The 18,981-nt window shown below is 40.2% G+C and overlaps 1 protein-coding gene across 1 annotated transcript in view; it reads left to right on the plus strand.

The window, feature by feature from the left end:
• Positions 1-18,981, plus strand: part of KLHL29 (kelch like family member 29) — a gene marked incomplete at its 3' end in the record, with an annotated part of 389,918 nt that overhangs the window by 315,883 nt on the left and 55,054 nt on the right. The window contains exon 6 of the mRNA XM_082277061.1: positions 5,055-5,193. Coding sequence (XP_082133187.1) covers positions 5,055-5,193 — 139 coding nt within the window. The remainder of the gene's footprint in view (positions 1-5,054; positions 5,194-18,981) is intronic.

Consider the following 18,981-nt stretch of genomic DNA (forward strand, 5'->3'; position numbering starts at 1 on the left):
AGTTGGAAAAAGCCTGAGTTCTTGTGTGGTTCACATAGGAAGGGTTCACCATGGTAAACTCCTTCCTGTCACTCACAGCTCTAGTTTGACTCCTACATCTTCTGCCTCATGATTTAGTTTCTTGTATCTACACATGCTCTACCACTATCAAAATAAGCAAGTGTGGGCAGTGCTGGCACTTAATGGTTAAAATTATTGTTTTGCATAACTAGAGCATAACCTTGGGAATTAATCTCCATACCTATTAAGGGAAGAAGGTAATTGGATTTTCCTCCTAGCAACTTTTCTTGGCTTTCCCACATTTTCTGTCCCAATCATGAAAGCATGAGCCTGTGTGAGCAAGCATTGGTCTCTTGCACATTCTTCACAAGAATAATTAGTGATGTTTCATCAGTTACCCTTTGCAGTTTTATAAGAGGTTAGTTTTCCCAAGTAAATTTTTTAAAATGCTGTTTGCAAAAATTGTTCTTCCATAATTTATGGCTCATTATATTTTAGCTCTTGCTGCCCCCTTTTAAAGCTTTATCTATTCAGTTTTAAGTAAAGAGTTCTTTACTAAAAATGGAAAGAAACCTGAGAGCTTCCATTGTGCCAGGGGAATGTGCATTAGAGAGGGTCTTTAAGTATCCAGTCTCCACTGTGCTTAAAATACAGAATAAATAAACTTTGGGATTAAGTTCCTTGTTCGTTTTTATTTCTGATCATAAGTAATTTAAAAAAAAATACTCACTATATAATTTCTTTTCCCTTTACTTGATCTACACTATTACACAGTTGTGCTTTATCCTGTATTGTTCCAAGGCTTGTGGGCTCTTTAGTTTAATTTGTAATTTGTCCATTAATTAAGAGGGAGAAAAAGTGGTGTGATCACTGGAGCTGGGGACCAAGAATCAAAGCTTCTGAGTTCATCCTGGCTCTGTTCCTCACCTGAGGAAAGTCACTTATACCTTCTGACCTATATTATCTCTTGGACTCTCAACATAATTACATTAAATGCCCCCAAGCAATGATACCAATGATGCTGATAATGGCAAGACAGAAAGTGCTGCCTTTCACAAGCTCCACAGAGATGTTCATGTTCAGTTGCAGGTTTCAGGTCAAGTCCCCTTTAGGTTCAGCCACTGCATAGCTCATGTAATTTTGGGGTGTCTATTGTGCAGTTCTTTATGAAGAAAGTACTCAACCAGTCTTTCACTGAGAATGACTTAGCATCAGTAGTGATGAAGGAGACAGAAAGGACTGGCTTGGTTTCTGTCATTCCAGTGTGTGTGTGCACCTGTGGCAGGAAGGGAAAATCCCTTGCACTAGGATAGAGCACTGGCTGTGATTCACTGAGGAGAAGGAACATCAGTGCTCACACTGCTGAAACCTTGCACTTTAACTGTCCTTGCACTTCATTTTTACTTGGATCTCTTAAAAAAACAAAAAGTCAAATGAGGGGGAAAAAAAAAAACAAAGAAAATAAAGTCTGCTAGAACAAAGAAACGAGAGGGATAAATAACCAGTAGGAAATTCCCAGCACATCTCTTTTTGAAGGCTTCAGGAAATTCCATTTGTTGGAGGAAATGCTGAAAATTAGGAAGAGCCCAGAAGAGGGACTAGCAGGAGACAGCTGAGGTCATTTTTCACTGCCAGGACTGCACTGTGTTGTTTCTTCTTTTACAACTCATCGGCAGGCATTATTACCTGGTGAAAAAATTTGTTTTGCAACTCATCCTGAGTCCTCATAAATCATTAATGCCTGGCTAAGCACAGTGTGAGCATTACAAATACTCTGAGAATGAGGGCCCTTTCTGATATAACCTTGTGTCCAATACTAATGCCTGCTAGTTATTTAGTAATACAAAGGAGCCTGAGCGAGGAAGATCGATGAATCAATGTAGTCTCCTGACTTCCTTCTCCTCTCCACCTGCCTCTCTTTCTAGTTCAGATACTGAGCTGCAAAAATTCAGAACTGTTCATAGTCATCTCTCTGTGGACAGCACTATAACAATTTAGGGGAACAAGGAGGGAATCATGGCCTCCAAATGTCTGTAGGAAAAAGAGGAGTTTCAGTTTCTGATTAGAACTTGTTCTGATTTCTGGGTTTTTATGAGCCAAATTGCACCACTGCTCCAGACCTGTTTTCTGGTTTGCATCCCTTAATGAATGCATGCAGCATAAAGCACATTCAAGTGTGTAAGGAGCATAGATGGAAGCTGTGCCCAGGACTGAGTGTAAATAAAGGGTGCTCAGCAAGTCCAAATAATGAGCCCATTAGCTAGGGGAGCTGTCTGGGGACTTAAGGTTCTCAAACCAGCTCTCACAGTGCTGGAGGCAGCACAGAGAGCACAACATCAACAGGTGCAGTGGCTGAGCTTTGTTTCCTGCTTTTCAGTAATCTTGGCCACAGTCAGGAGTTCAAGGATGGTCTGTACTGTCCTGCTTACCCTGAGCTCACTTCCCAACACCCCCAGCCCATTCAAGAGTATAACTGAAATCTGTTTCCTCTCCTCTCCTTTCCTCTCCTTTCCTGTTCTAAAGCACAGGATTCATCTGTACAGTTGTTATTCATACAGTTGCGCCCTTTGAACACCATAATAATTGATCATGAGCTCTAAAAGGGGGAGATGGAATGAGGTGAGGTGGAGATTGACCCTTTGTGTAAGCGTAATCTTAGACTTGTATGACTTAGTCATGGATGGAGCCCTTGCCCTGAAAGGCTTCTGCAAGGCAGGTTGTAAAGTCACAGATACAAGAGAAATGGAACTTCAATAGGAACTTAGGAAGAGTGCAGATGGGGGTGAAGGACAGTGGTTGGGTAAGTTTGAAAAGGGGAGAGAGTATCAGAAAGTTTAGAGGAAAGAGTAACAGTCTTTAAGACATGAAATGATAGAAAATTGGTGTGAGGAAAATGGCGTTGCTGTAAATGAAAGTGGGGAAATGGACCAAGACAGAAAAAGGAAAAAATTTGTTCATGTGTGAAAAAGGACAGAAAAATGCTTCCTCCACAAATACATGCAACTGATAAAGCACCTGGTACTATTCCTGTGAAACCAGAGACCTCAGTCACTTTGGCCCCCAGTCAAGTAGAACACCCCTTTTTCCCAAACCATCCTCCGTCTTTAGCTGAGGCCTGAAGTGTTCATTGTGCAGTGAGACCCCAGGCATCACACCTCCAGCAAAAGCCTGAGACTTCCCTGCACAGGAGTGAACATTCAGATCCCATTTTGGGTTTTTCTCAAAATGTATCATTGTGCTTTACCTCAGCTGAATTTGTTAAAAATAGTCCCTGCTATAGCACCCACAGGACAGAGTGGTTTATTTTCCCCTATTATAGATCTGACAAAAGCCTGCTGTTATTTCTGTGCCCTCTTTAATGATCTGCTTGCTCTCTGGAGAGCACTGACCCATTTCAGCACAGAATAATTAGCCTTTCAGACACTACTGTGTTTCCATTAAATAGACATAAATGTGCAAGGTGACATTTATTTACTTAGGCCTGAAAAACACGCACCACAGACGTTGGGGCTTGGGAGAGTTTCAATTTCTTTTCATGAAACAGTTGCATATTTGCATGCTTTTGTGTCATTAAACACTAGTGCTTTGCTGAAATGATTCCTGTTGAGCTTCCTTGGGGAATCAGGAGAACCCAGGGATTATTTGGGTCTGTGTTTCACCATGAGACCCTTTGGCAGTGCTTTGGCAGCTCTTGCTCAAGCCTGACAGTAGCTTTGAGCACAGTTAGAGTTACACACCCTTGAGGTCCCTTTTGCTTCATGTAAGGACTCGATGTAAGGAACTGTTGTTGATTTACAGATCTGTCTGCAGAGAAATGTGTTCAGGGTGTTACACTGAGGAAATGAGAACCTTGACCTATTGCAAACATAAAATAAACCCTAAGTCCTTTAGTATTTAAAATCAGGTCTTCTGTCATCTTGATCACCAGCTTCTGAACTGCCAGGCTATTGCCCAGGTGAAAAGTATATTATTCATCTTGATAGCCACTTTGGTCTGCAAAGTTGGAGGGAAGTCTTAGCCTTAAAAGTCCAGGCAGCATATAAAACACATAGGTTGCTTAGTAGTTCGCATCCCCACATGGAGACGTGGCACACTATCATTTCATACTGTTAGCACCAATAGGCTCTATAAAAGGAGGCATCATGCAAGGTAGGTGCTTTATTGCAGGATGGAAACACTTTCATAGGTTATTTTAATCATTATGATTCTTTCATGATGTGTGAAAGTTGATTGTTGCTGTAAATGAAGCCGTTGAAGGCTAAAAAATAAAAATGCTGTGATGGTAAAAATCCTTGGAGTGCGAAAAATGGGAATTGCTATAAAAGGCAGTAATTTATTCTCTGCATGAGATTCTTCTTTATCATAAGGATGCTTTTAAGCTAATTCTGAAACATATACAATTGTAGTCTATATAGCTGAGGTATATGGCAAGGTGCATTGATAATTTAGCTAATTTTTTATGCACTGTAATTTATATATTATTTAGAACTGCTATTTTATTCTGTTACCAGAGAGGCTTAACACATTTTTACTATGTTAAGGATAAGTTATTTTTGCAGGTCTTGTGGTTTTATTATTTTGACCCATATCCAATTCATATTGCATCATAATACCATTTTTACTAATATTATTCTAGTATGTTCAAAACTTATTTCCATTTGGATAGAAATTCATTAGCTCTTGATTTTGATTATAACAAATTATTTTAACTTTTCTGTGATAATGCATTCTCTGTGTTTCTGATTTGCTAATGCTGAAATATTTTATTTTCATTTTTAACCCTTCCAAATTTAGGAATTGTTTTTGCTTTTTTTTCTATGTATATATATTTCAGTTGTTTAGACCTACTGGTTCCTGCTTTTTTCTTTTTCTTTTTTTTAATATGTTATGTTTGTAACTTCTGACTGTCTGTGTTGAGCCAATCTTACCAACAAAAATATAAATTGTTTCCTGTTTCTCTACTTCTTTACAAAAAAAAAAATGAAAAGTAAAAAGTAAAAATAAAAAAACTCTTAATGGGAACCCTGGCACTGTCTGTCTTCTCTGTTCTGCAGAAATGTTGAAGGAGTTGAACCAGCAACGCAGAGCGAAAGAGTTTACAGACCTGAAAATTATTGTTGAAGGCAAAGAGTTTGAAGTCCACCAAAATGTTCTAGCTTCCTGCAGCTTGTATTTCAAGGACCTGATTAAAAGGTTTGCCTTCCTTCCAGCTGTGATCTGCTCTGTTCTTTTGTAGGGAGCATTTGTGTCGCTTTTTTTTCCTCCCCTCTCTTGCAGGTTTATGAAGATTGAATCTCCTGTCACAGAGCCAGTAGCCATTCTTTCCACCTCCTCTGAATGTATTTCCAAACTGAGACTCAGATCCATTTGTTACACATCTGACTCGTACAGTGTAATTATTTCTGATGAGTAGAGGCTGGTTTTGGCCGAAGAAAGTGTTCCACCACTGAGAGATCTAAGATTTAAACTCCACTGCTAATGGTGATTCAGTCCACAACTAAAAACTGCTGCTGTCGATGTTTGCAAGGGACTCTGTCACACACAACAAAAGTCTGTGCTTCAGGCTGCAAAAAGCCATCAGCGTTCAGGTGAATGGTGCTGAGACATCATGCAAATAAAGCATTTGGAGTATTGTAATCCCTTCACCCTGAAATCTTTGTTACATGCTTTTGTGTGGCTTTTATGGGCAAAGGGATTGATATTTTTATTATTTGGGGACTTTTAAAAGAAGAAAAGACAACTGATTAATTTCTCTAGAAAAGATTGGAAATAAGATGATTTTCTGGTCAAAATGTAGCTCGGTCTGCATGTTGGACTAACAGTAGCTTTTTCATACAAACACTCCAGCTTAGGGTAGTTACAGGATGTACATTTTCTAAACGTCATGTCTCCACCTTCGCATTTTCCCCCCTGTTTCTAGCTGATTGATTCTAAACAGTGCATGATAATCTTTTTTTTTCCATTACATTGATTTTTCAATTTGTATGCTTCATATACTTGTATAGGAGTAAATTGGTACTCTTGTATTATTAGTAAGTTAGAGTAGCAAGTAGGGAGAAAAAAAACCATGAGGATAACTTTCATTTTTCCCTCAATCATCAGCAAATTAATGCAGCTGCTGATTTTGCCTTGCAGTATTTTCCTGAGCAGACTGAGCCTGGACTGTGCTAAAAAATGGGATTAAAGAACATTTTGCTTGCTTCAAATCCTGTATTTAAATTTTGCCAACTAACACAATAGTGACTGTATTTTATTTCAGGATGGCATATTGGCTGGTATCTCCTTTCAGTGTATTGTGTCCTTTTGCACAAAGCTGGTTCTATAATTATGGATATATATTACATTTCTATGATATAACTGTACTGACTGCCTTATCAATTATTCATAAAAAATATGTTGGCCTAGGAAGCATGTCTTTTCCCATCTGTAAATCTAATGATAGCTAGCAGTAGCTATGCCAGATCTCTCCTGTCCTTTCTCTTCTGTCTGCTCATTATTATTTAATTGTTAAGGCTACAGTATCTGCTTTTCAGGGTGATAAAGAATAGGAAATTTCCTCTACAGGAAAAGAAAAATCTTAGAACCAACTTACAGAAATCAAATCTCTGACTGTCCAAAGACTGTCATTTGAATTTTGCTGTGAAGACATCTGCTTGTGTGCAGAAGTCACCAGGTAGCATCTATTTCTAGAAGCACACACACTGATGAATCTTGCTGCTTTATTATTTAGTTGTCAAATGCAGATATACTTTAGGTTGAGCACTGCTCTGTTATGAACTTAGTTAAAGCAATAAAAAAAATTAAAACCCTAGATCTTGTGAAAGAAAAAGCCTAGGTTTCAGCATGTATTGTCTTTCAGCTGCCCACATTAGGCTTGAATGCATTACAAGAAAAAAATAGTGCAAGGTTTAGCCTGTTTGCTAAACTCACCACTTTTTGCCTTCTTTCACATCAGCAGCAGCAATAAATATTCCAGAGGTCGATTTGTGTCCACCATCAGGTCTCTCCATCCCAGTCGTCTTCCATATATAACCTCAATTGCACACATGTAACCTTGATGGAGGCTAATGGAGTTGCACAGGTGTATCCAAGGCAAAAATACCTTTATTACTGATGATGATGCTTGAATAAGAAAAAATTCAGCTTGATGTCAAGTTGAGTTTGCAAAACTGTCAGGTGAGAAAAATAATATTCACCTGTAAACTGAGCAAATGTGTCTTTGCAAAACAATAAACTCAGGGCTATGGGGTGGAATTTCTAAAGACTTGCTTTTTGTAGGATATTTGCAGTGTAAAGCCTTGTCCTTTCTCAAATCCCATGGAAGTCAAGGGCTCAAGTTGCAAGAGGCACTCAATTTTTTGTGGGATTGTGCCCTTAATAATACAGAATCATTATAGTTCATAGAGTTAGACTGTTTATAGATACGATACATCTAGAATCCTCTATGATATTTGTTAGCAGCTCCTTTGAGACAGCGCTTAAAGCTTTATGTGATTTATATTGTACTCCTTGTGTTATTACAGAAATCAAAACAAGAAATGACAGTTTTTCTTAAAGAACAAAAGAGATCTCTTTATATTAAATATAATAGAAAGGCCATTTCAATCACTGCAAGCCGGGGTTAAACCCTAGTGTCATTCCAACCAAAGGCACCAATGTGTCACCAGAAACATCAATAGGAAGATCTATTCATGAAGGTGCTATGTACATCTAGTGAACCATGCAGAAATAGAATCTTTCAGAGTATTTACTTTGGCTTATTATTTGCCACAGGCTGGTTATTATTAACCTCATATTCTGCCATTGATTCCACTATGTGTTCAAGTTGGTATCTGATGGTAGAATAGCAAGTAGTGTCTCAAAAGAATAAAAGAGAAATGTTCAAAATCAAATAAGATCAATTATTTCCTTCTCAAAATAAAACCAAAATACAGATAAAAAACATAATAGGACAAGAGTTATTGCTCATCTTGAGGAAGGCTATTTGATGAGAATTAGTCATAGCAGAGAAGAAAATATGTTGGTTTTATTGCACTGATAAAAAGATGATAAGCAGGTTTGATTGTCCAAAACAATTCTAAAGTTATTTACTAAACAAATTTGGTAATGAGAGTGCACTTCGAAATCCCTTTAGTTTCTCAGAAAATGGCTAATCCTGTGCTGAGCATTCTGCTCCTCATCCAGAAAATTCTTCATTCCATGTGTTTTATCTTTCAAATATATGATCCCTTTTGAGCTTGGGTTAGTCCAGTCCTGAGCCTGAGCTCAGCACCGTAGCAAGCACCTGTTTTGGAAACAGGTTATCCCCATCAGAAGCTGCACAGCACTCAAGCCTAAGCCAGGACTTGGTGTTCATCTCCCTTCCAACAGCAACTGACCACGGAAAAAAATCTCAGCCCTTTTCAGTGCAAAATCATCTGTAAAGGATTGGGTGTATTCGGAACAGCAGGTGTGAAATGTTCCTCATACCTGTTCCACGTGGCTGTGTCCATGAAGGGAGGAGGGTAAGGTTCAGCAGGAGGGTGGGGATCCATACAGGACTACTGCAGTGTAGGGCTTCAGGAGAACATGGGTGATAACAGCAGCTGAACTGGGGCTCTGTTCCCCTAATGGCCGCCTTCTATGTTTTGAGTGCACTGCCAACCACATTGACTTCAGCCTGCTCAACTTTGCTACTTATGGAATCAGCCATTTCAAAACAAAGGCTTAATTTATGTTACAAACAATGAAGATAAGAACCTTGAAGGCTTCTTGAAGGATCTTTTTCTCCTAATTCAGGTTCCTATGTGTAGGCAGGTCCCCATGACCAATGAGAGGTGCTTATCTCTCGCATTAGGTAACCAACATTTAGGTCCAAGGTTGGCATCTGAGATGGGCTAGGTCTAACCTCACCTTCTCAACTGTTGCTACAGTCTGCAGACAGGGAGACAGACCTGTCAAAGAGGCAACTCCTGTCCCCACAAAATAGGTGTCTAAGAGATAAGGTGAAGGAGGAGCCATCCCCCTTTACTATAAAAAAGAGGGTAATTTGCATAGACAGTGAACTTATGATGGGTGTTCCATTCCTTCCCTTAGGAGTCCAGCCTAAGCTGGCTGTCTAGACTTCTCTGCAGTTGGGAGGAAAGACAGGAGTTGTCTGCAGGACGATACATCCCACCTTACGATAAATAGCATGAATTGCCTTCTGGAAGTGCTCATTTTTCATGACCCAGAGAAAACGACCAACCTGAATCATAGTTGACTAAAAGGACATGAATGATTTCTTATGGAAACTAGTGTTTTTCTTAATGGCACTTACTTATGCTTATATGTGTACACAGGAAAAAAAAGAGACAGATCCAGATCCATCAAAAAACCCATCTAGAAAATGTGCCTCTTGCAGAGCACAGATTTTCTGATTTAAAACATTCTTGGTTTTGGGGAGGAAAGAAATGAGCTCTGGTTTTGTATCTGCCCTAGAAGAAATGGTGGAAGGCGGGTGGGTGCGGGTGTGTATGTTCTGGGAGGAAGGAACGAATGGAAAAATCTCATGAAGAGCCATCTTTTTTATTCCCAGCTGTATTTGGGATAGACAAATGCAGCTGCTGAATAAATGGAATTTCTGATATTTCCGTAACAAAGAAATGTTTCACCAGAACATTTTAATTTGCTGCTTTCTTCTTAACCCAGAGTACTGGAATCTCTACTAAATATGACATTATTAAAAGGAAGCACTTGACATAAAAGTCTCTTCTTGGCCAAAATGCTTGCTTTTATAAGCAAGCTTTTACAAGTAGACTTCTCTCTGGTCATTTACTAAAGATACACAGATCTTGTCTTCCAGCTTTATCTTTTCAAGATTAGATTTTAATGATGCTTTCTAATCTTTTAAGTCATCTTGGGTGCCTGATTCCACTGGCACAGAGCAGTAAGTCACATGTACAAAGAGATTCTGTCACAAGAAGTAGTATTTTGGATGCATTGTAATCTGGCTGTGCTATGTTCATCCTTCTTTTCCTGCAAAGCAGAGCAAGTGACTTCATGGCCAAATTGCTTTTCCACCATACCTTGCCTTTTTTTCAAGTCTTCAGAGTTTTTTTTGTTTTGTTGGGTTTTTTTTCTAGAGTGGAGCTGTATATACACTCTGAGGGCTTGAAGGCAGGGCAGGACAAGTAAAGCATTTAGGGTGAGAAGACCAAATTCCTCTTGCTTTACACCTACACAGAAGACAAGGATGTCATTCGGCGTTTTACACCATTGTGTGGAAAGGGAGCATTTGGATGCACAACAGAGAAACCTGCCACTATCCATCTGAAACAGCCTGACAAAACTGCAAAAGCATTTAGGTGTCTGGAAAACAGACTGTCTGGTTTGTGTTTATGTTCTTAAAAACCCAAAATGAGAAATAGCAGATGAAAGAAAACTCCACTCTTTGTGACCCCTTCATGTTTTCTTGCTTATTAAGAATCCTGCTTTTAACTCTGCGAGAGGAGCAGGCAGCATTTCCACATCTGCACACTTCAGCTCCATTGTAGAACAGAAAGAATGTGGAAACAGACTATAATGTGTAGTTGAAAACAGAGAAACAGGGAGTTAAAGATACGATGTTTGTTTCAGTGCCAGGAGAGCTGCATTGTGCCTAGAGAGAGAGCGCCAGGAGTTTCTGTGAAAGCATTTAAACCATGAGAACAGGAGGTCGCCTGGGAGTGTAAAATATCCTTCACCCTTTACTGCCAGGGGACAGGTGTAAATTGTGCTGTGGACAAGGTTTCTCTCTTAAACGAGGCAGTGATAATTGCTGTGTGTTGGGCACCAGATCTTGGCATAGGACACAGCTCCCTGCTCTGGGTGGCCCATTTCCGTGAGCGTTACGCTCGCTCTGCCTGCCCAGGCAGCCGTCCGCCCGCCCCTCGGAGCTCCCTGCTGGGCTTCAAATTTCGCAGCTGCCAGACCTTGGAAAACATGTTTTCATCAAGCAAAAATGTATGGTCTTCTACATAAATGAATGGCAGCTTACAAATATTCAGTGGTGTTCTGCACTGCCACAAAACCCACCGCAGGTGTCACAGCCTGGCTGTTTCCAGCCCTGAAGCGTGGCTCTGGAATAGGAGGGTGAGTGGCTTGGGCTGGATGCTGCTCTGAAAGGAGGGGCAGAGCAATGTGCCCTACTCTGAAGAGAAACCCTGGCAAGGAGGACAGAAAAGCTCCTTCTCAAGCCTCAAGGTGCAGCACAGAAATTAAACTGCTGCTGTGTAATGGCAGCAGTTCACAGAGGCACCAAGCAGATCCCTGAACCTCTCACTCCTCTGTCTCATTGACAGCATCTCTCTGTTTACTCTAGCTGGGGATTCTTGCTCCTGTAATTTCTAGACTCAACCACAAATTCTGCAAATCTTACCCAAGGAATGACAGACTAATCACCTCTCTTGCTCCAGCTGTACCCATCCACAAGCCACGCAGCTGTCATGCAACATCTCATGAAATGCTGGTGCAGGTGACCTATCTGTACTTACTTACATCTCACATTCCTGCCTAGGCTTAACTCTGTTAAATTTAGGGATGAAAGGGAACAGTTACCTAACAAGGTGCAGTTCGAGATAAATGAATCAAAAACAACAGATAAAAAAACTTCCATGGCATAGAAACAGGAGCCATGTTCTTGAAAACTGTCATTTTTGGGCCAATTCCAAAAGCCAGTCTTGCTCTAAAACAAGGGTAATCAAATCTCCAACTTGCTTGTAGATAGCTCCAGGGATCAATAGTTCACTCCTTTCATTTATAACATCAAGGATTAGCCATTGCTGGATTGGGATAATGAATTTGAATTAATATGACCAGGTTATGATCATATCTGACCGCAGTGCCTCTTTTTGCTTGCACAGTGCTGAGCTTTGGTGTCTGAAATACTCAGAACAGTTCTCTGCAGTGTGGGTGGGCAGGGACTGATGGGGTGAGAAGCGCCACGTGCCCTTTCCTGCCTGTACTGTGGCCATAGGTGATGTGCTGTTGTGCCTTTCACTGATGTCTCTGAATCTAAAAATACTGTAGAAAAGCACTAGCAACACCCTGTAGCTGCAGGAGAAAGAACCAGTGCCTGACAGAATTAATTCTAATTACTGAAATGCTGATTGGGATCTTCGGGCACTGCCATAATCATAGTAGTAATAATAAATAATAATCGTGGTTATCATTATTTTATTATTGTTTTCCCTCTAGACATTGCAATGATGAGAAAGAGTCTTGGATAGACTACCTAGATAATTACTTGTATAAATTTCACCACATTCCTAAGAAATAGATTTATTAGCTGCATGCCAGCTCTGTGCTAAGCTGGTTTTTGATGGTGTAATAAATATCATTAAAAGAAATCAGATAGGAGTTGGGTAAGGGTTTGGGCTTTAAGTTTGATGAGAATAAATTTTTTATTCTGTCAGCTTACTTTTAATCTTCCTTCCTATATAATCCCCTAGAACCTGCTTGCATTTTTTATTTACCTTTAACAAATAGTAGCTCTCACCCAGGTTGTTTTGCCACTGAATTAGGCTGCCAGAGATACTTGGAACAAGTTAGATCCCACACTATTAATAAGTTGGCCCAGTTTTTTTGATTCTCCACTAGTACCTTGCGAGATGCAGTTTATTCTCAGTCCCTAGCAAAAGTCTAGGTCATGAAACAGTGTTCTTCCAAGGGCACTTGCTATTCACTTCTTCATTCACTTGCCAGTCGTTTAAGCCAGCATCTTCAAACTCGTCATCTTCTTTCTTAAATCTCAGCAGGGAGCCAGATTTGCGCCTCCGACTGTGATCTCCGACACTGTAGCGTTACAGGCTGCTGCTGATCCCGCCTTTAGAAATGGTCCTGGCTGAGCATTTAGATTGTGTTCCATCAGTGAATGGCATTAAGGGTATATAGGAAACGTGGCTCTTTTGTTTGCTTTATTTTATTCTGGCCATGTTGTCCATGAACAAAAGCATTTGCTCTTAATCCCATTGCTCGTCTTGGTTTGTAATGATCATTTCTGTGATGGTGAATTAGCAGGAGCTGCTGGTGCGTGCCCGAGCACACAGCCATTAATTTTCCTGATTTTCTTCTGATAGAGCAGGTGCAAACCGGCAGCATTTGACTCTAATAAGTTACACTAGTCTTGCCAGATTTTGTTTGCCTGGAACAAGGAACATTATTTGTATCAACATCCTGATAAAAAGTGAGCAAATGGATTTGTTGGTCAGGTAAATTTTCCTGATGAATTTGCAAGCCTGTGTTTAAACAATGTAATTTATTTAATCTTGTGATTTTACTAGTTCTTTATTGTAATCATACAACAGCACCAATAGAGTACATGTTTTCTTCTCTCATGAGACAGATGGATAGTGACTGAAGCTCAAAGATAATGTTTATCTGCAAGATAGAATAACGAAGGCAGAGATTTGCAAGTTAATACATTTTGAGCTGATAAAACAATTCCAAAGGAGAAGCGACACTGGGTAGTAATTTTTTTTTTTTTTAAATCCTGTTTAATAAAACATTCAGTGCCTTATGACATACGTATTGCAATGATGTTGCTCTACAAATGTCCCTTCCTGTCATCATTTACATGATTGATTACCTTGAAGCTGCATAAACTTGTATAACTCAGTAAATAACCTATTACCTCAGTATGCACGTGTTTCTTGGTGCGTGTCATGGAAATATGTGTTGTATGTTTGGGCATCTATGCTTTTATATCTCATGAACATGTAATTACGATAAATCAAGATATTCAGTACGAAATACGACTTTTCATGTAGAACGCTGTGTCTGATCTGTACGTAGCTGAAGGTTGGCTATAATTTATCAAAGTTTCTTTTTTGCTTCTCCCAAGATGCATAGACATATGGGTTTTGAACCATTAATGACTCTGAAGACCATAAAAAATCAAATAGTGGACAGTTAAGATGCAGCATCATTGCACTCTCTTCTTTTCCTGGAGTTTCAGTGCTTTAAGGATTAAAGTATAAAGTTCCACAATAAACAAGATGTTCAGTCTAAATTGTGTCGACTTGAACAGCAGTTTCTAATGAGCACACAGCTAACAGACTCTTAAGCCTCATGAGAAGCTGTCTACCCCAGTCTGGAGTCCTTTCTTTGGTAATCAAAATAATTTGACAGAGATAAAAAGAAGTAGCTTTTCTTCAGTTAAGTGCTTCATCTTACATGAAAATCTTAGATTTCCTGTTTTCTGGAGTCCTAAATACTGTCCAGGGAACAAAGCAATTTAATTTGATTTTTTTTTATTATCCTGTCTATCTTGGTAGAAAATATATTGCTCTCTTATTATGGGAACACAATTACTGTAGGGTAAACATTTATATTCCTAATTATTAAAACAAGCCAGCAAGATCAGGATGTTGAGCTGATAGAGCAAATCCTGGGAGGGTGTTGGGGTAGAGAGGCTAGAAGGCATCTGGGTGACAGGACAGGCCATTGCTTTGGTCCATGCAGGGAGGGACCAGCCCCAAAACAGGGGCTTCAGTTTCCTCAGTCCAGGGTGGAGCTGGAGATCCTGCCTGTTGCTAGCAATCCTGCAGCCTCCCATCAGCTCAAACATGTGCTATTAGTGGATGAGATTCAGATCCCTGAGTTGTGTGAGACCCTGAGCCATAAATAGTCAAAGACAACAATTTTTTTTTTATTACACTACCAAAATGAGCATGTTTTCCTATTTCTTAAAGATAGATTCTGAGTGAAATATGAAGAAAATTGAGGTCATATTATGGAGCTAGCTCTTTGCTGCTGTCTCCTGCTGGGAGAAGCAGGTAGTGGCAGTAGGCTCACAGAGGGACCTTGGAGAGGCAAAAGGAAAAAGATATACACCAAGTCCCACTTGCCCAGGGAAATATCACAAATAACAATTCTTAATGTGCCTTTATTTTAAAAGATAATCATTTGTTTCAGTGCCCTTTTGGAGCACAAAGCTTAAATATACGTCATACCTCTGAGTCTACGGCACAGTGAGTCATATGGCATCGAATGTAAATAGGTGTCACAAACTGTGTCAGTCCTCCTGTTCCCAACCAGGCAGCCTGGGTGGAAGCTGAACCAACTGTTCCTAGGCAGTAATGTACATTTACATAAAATGCTTCACATTTTTCATGTTTATTCCGTGCAGATGGCTCCATTTTGAACATCCAGAATTTGTTTTGACTTTGCGACTGTAGCTTGTAAACAGAGCATTGGCTGGCATCTGCACCGGGTATAGGTAGCTTTTCGTATTTGATCTAAAATTGAGTGAAGCTGTAGCCAAACCATTAGTCAGTCAAAATAATGTTGCAAGCCAGTTAAAGGCAGCATATCCAAACCATGAGGGAAGGCTGAATGAGAGGCGGTAGCGCTGTCCATAAATTGACAAATTGATGCGCTCGCGGTGTTTCACTTACACAGCTACTTTAGCCAGACTCTAAATGTGGCTTTGCAAATCAAGGCATCTCACTATTAAATGTTTGAACAGAATCACACAGACGTTCTGTTATGGGAATGTGTTGATACAAATAATGCAGGAAAAACACATAGATACACATCTATTTATAACTCAAGATGCAGAAAACTTCAGTTGCATCACTATTAAGCATGAAAGCACTATGGCTGATTCTTGTCTATGTGTATTACATGTTTGGAAATGATTTTCAAGGACAAATGAATACCAAAAAATGTAAATTCCTCTACTTTTTCTTTTGTCAGTTCCACTACTAGATCTTGCAGATGAGGTATTAGGGTTATTTTTCTTGCTATCAAGTATTTAAACATTTTTTCTCTTTCCTATATATTAGCTAACAGAAAGGGACACTGATTCTGATTTGTTATTTGAGAGTGTAATCAAGCCATCTTTTGCTTTAAAGGGTTCCCTGTGCCTTTGTCTTCTCCAGTTGAAGCAATTAAGTTGAAGGATAAGTAGCCAGACTATGTTCGAAGGCATTGGCTTGATTTCGTTAGACTTAATTATTCCAGACAATGCAGAATATTTTTCAGTAACTCCCCCCGTACCCATTCAGAGTATATCTGTGCTTCCTGCTTATCTGCAGGTTCAGTTCTGCTTGCACAAGGTCTATCACCTTGCCGAGAAATACATGATTTGTAAATCTGAAAGAATTCCCCAACAGCTACCATAAAATTAAGCTGTTAAAGAGCTCTTGGAGCTTGTTTAAATGTAGACCTAAACAAATCTCTTTGCTGTTTAGCTCAAGATAAATCTTTTTAAAAGTCCTGTTCTAAATCACTTCCCAATTTTAATGAGTTTATATATCAGCCTTTGCCAGATTTTTACTGTAGCTTTTCTCCAAGATTATAGCCATGATAAAGTAAGGACTAAAATTGTTTATTATATATTATTCTTCAGAAGCAAAACTTTTTCCCCCAGAGGCTGTTGGGAGAGCTATTGATTTTCTGCCACAATGTGAAATGTGTGACCTTTATAATATGAGCAATGATTACAAGGCCAATAAAATGACATCATTCTGTTTAAACTTTAGAGTTTGCCAGGCGAATAGCAGAATGTGCCACATTTAATGATGTCCATGGACGATAAGAGTGCATTGGCTGGCTTCAGGTGAGACTGAAACATGAAGGAGGCAGGCTCTCAATCCCCAAAACACCTGATGTTTGTGCCAGGAGTTGGGGAACAGGAGTGTATGTACCAGGTAGAACTGTGACTTTTCCCAGCCCTTAAGGCAGGAAGTCAGGGCTTTTCTGGTAACAGACTTCTCTAAAAGTTTGCATTTACTGATGTCACCAACAAAACTCCTCCTATTGAGACACAGGATGAGCTATTTGGGGAACAGCTCTATATATTGCTACAGATTTTCCCAAATCCACTGCATATGCATTTACAAGACTGAATTCTATTCTTGTAATACAGCTTTAGCCACTTCCTTGCAGTTCCTCTAGAGGAGCCGAGAGAAGACTCTGTCCCAAATAGATGAATTATGCACATCATTATGCACAGGGCATATGATATTCTAATATGTGTGAAAACAAGGAACACAGAAACCTTTAGTCAGGCTTTGAGGGGGATGCTACAACCAAATTCACTGAAATAATTTCATAAAGAAGTCTATGGAATTTCCCTTTTCAGTCACATCAGTCTGTTTCCCCACATTATGGTCTTCTCTTCCTTCAAATGCTTATTTTTGATCCATTAGGACCTGCTTCAGCCAATTCCCTGCCCATTCTCCAGCCTATACCAAGCCACATCCCTGGTGTGGAAGCCAGGGTAGCTGTGATTTCCCTGTGCAGGCTGTATCCAGCCTGTACTCAGTATTTGATCCAGCCAAACGTGGAGCCAAAGGGCTCGCTGCGTAGAAAGCACAAGCAAAACAGCACAGCACATTCAAGGCATTGCAGAGGCAGGAATAGGGATAATTTTCTTTCCCATTTCTGGCTCATTGTGTAATATCAATAATCTCTGTAGCTTTGTATTATACTTGCCGTAAGTGGCTCTAGTGATTGATTAAACACCTTAGCTTTTCTTTGGCATTTAATCAATTGCAGCAGCAGTTTATTGCTCGGTGTATTACAAAGTAAAAGAGATTATTACTTAATTATTGTGAAAAATAGCAGCTTGCAGTTGTTGCTAGCATGGGTACGTGTCTGCGCTGACATTGGTGTCACATCATCCTTTCCTTTGTGCCTCCTGGTCTCCGCGCTGGGTGCGATTGTGTGATTCCCAGCGGATCACACGCAGTCCTTCCCGCAGCCAGTGACAACACAGTGCAATTAGTGGCGTTAAATAAATAATTGCTTATGGTAGGGCTTCCCACAGTGCAAAGAGCCTGACTCTGTCGCTTGCTGAGTACCTCCTGAGTACGCCTGAAATTTTAGGTGGTGTGTTTATTATCCAGCCCATGTGAAAATGAGCTTACTGTCAGGTACAAACCACTTCTGGGAGCAGTTCAGCTAGAATTGCATCAGTGCCAACAGGTATTTTGACAGCCCAGAGTGCAGCACCAGATGTATGTACAACTGGAGATAAACCAGATATGGGGCATATTATTGGGGTGGGAGTGTGAGAAAGGAAAAAACCCAACATTTTGTCACATCCTCTTGAGGATCTAGGAAATGGCAACTCTTCTGTTTTGCCACCGGAGATTTTCTGCCTCGGATGCAGAATTGAATCCATGTGCAAGAGTTCAGAAAGAATACTGTGGTGTGATAAAGCATAAGGATTCAGAGTAGCATACACCTCTGTGCTTGTAGGCGTACAACAGGTGTCATGATCAGTATGTGTTCTTAGCATCTGCATGTGGAATAGGGTCTAACACACCTGTGTTGCTATGCAAAGGGACAGTTCAATATTCAGAATTTTAAAAATGGGGTTTAATTCCTTGGTTTGCTCCTGACTCTGTGATCATAGGCAAATGATTTTGTCTCCTTGTGCCTCAGTTTCCTCCTGTGAATGGGAGTAACCATTGTTCACTACCTTAGAGAAGACTGTGAAATTAGGGACTGCTAGCTGATCCCCCATTGAAGATGAAACCTCTTTAAAGCCTTGATCCTGCAGGGATTCGTATGAATTAAAGCTGTGCCCTTGACTTGACCAGGGCTGGTCAATGGAAGACCAGTGACAAAGCATCCGCTGCAAATTTTAAGCATTTTCCCAAATAACTTCAGGTGTTGTTGGGGCATGTGGTTGGGGTGTTGTGTGGGAAGAAAACTGAATCTTGTATGTTGTTTGTTTTTCTTCTGTGATGGTAGTGGAGGTCTGACCATCGCCTTTGTAGGCAGCTGTGTGAACCCAAGAGGTTGGTAGTGCTCATGGTAGCTTTCACTCACGCTTCAAGCTGGTGTTGCCTGTGAATAGTGATGCTTTGGCCAGTCCTTATCTGTCACGCTGCATTGTGTGCCAGTTTTGTGTCACTCATGCGATGGCTTTTGCAAGTACTCGAGCAGAATTGGAGCGAGCAGACGTTGACTGTCCAGTGGCAGACACAAAGCTCATGTTTCTTTGAGAAGGTGCTGGATGGTCCTAAC

The sequence above is a fragment of the Coloeus monedula genome, assembly GCF_965178545.1.
Source record: "Coloeus monedula genome assembly, chromosome: 2".
NCBI classification, from domain to species: Eukaryota; Metazoa; Chordata; class Aves; order Passeriformes; family Corvidae; genus Coloeus; species Coloeus monedula.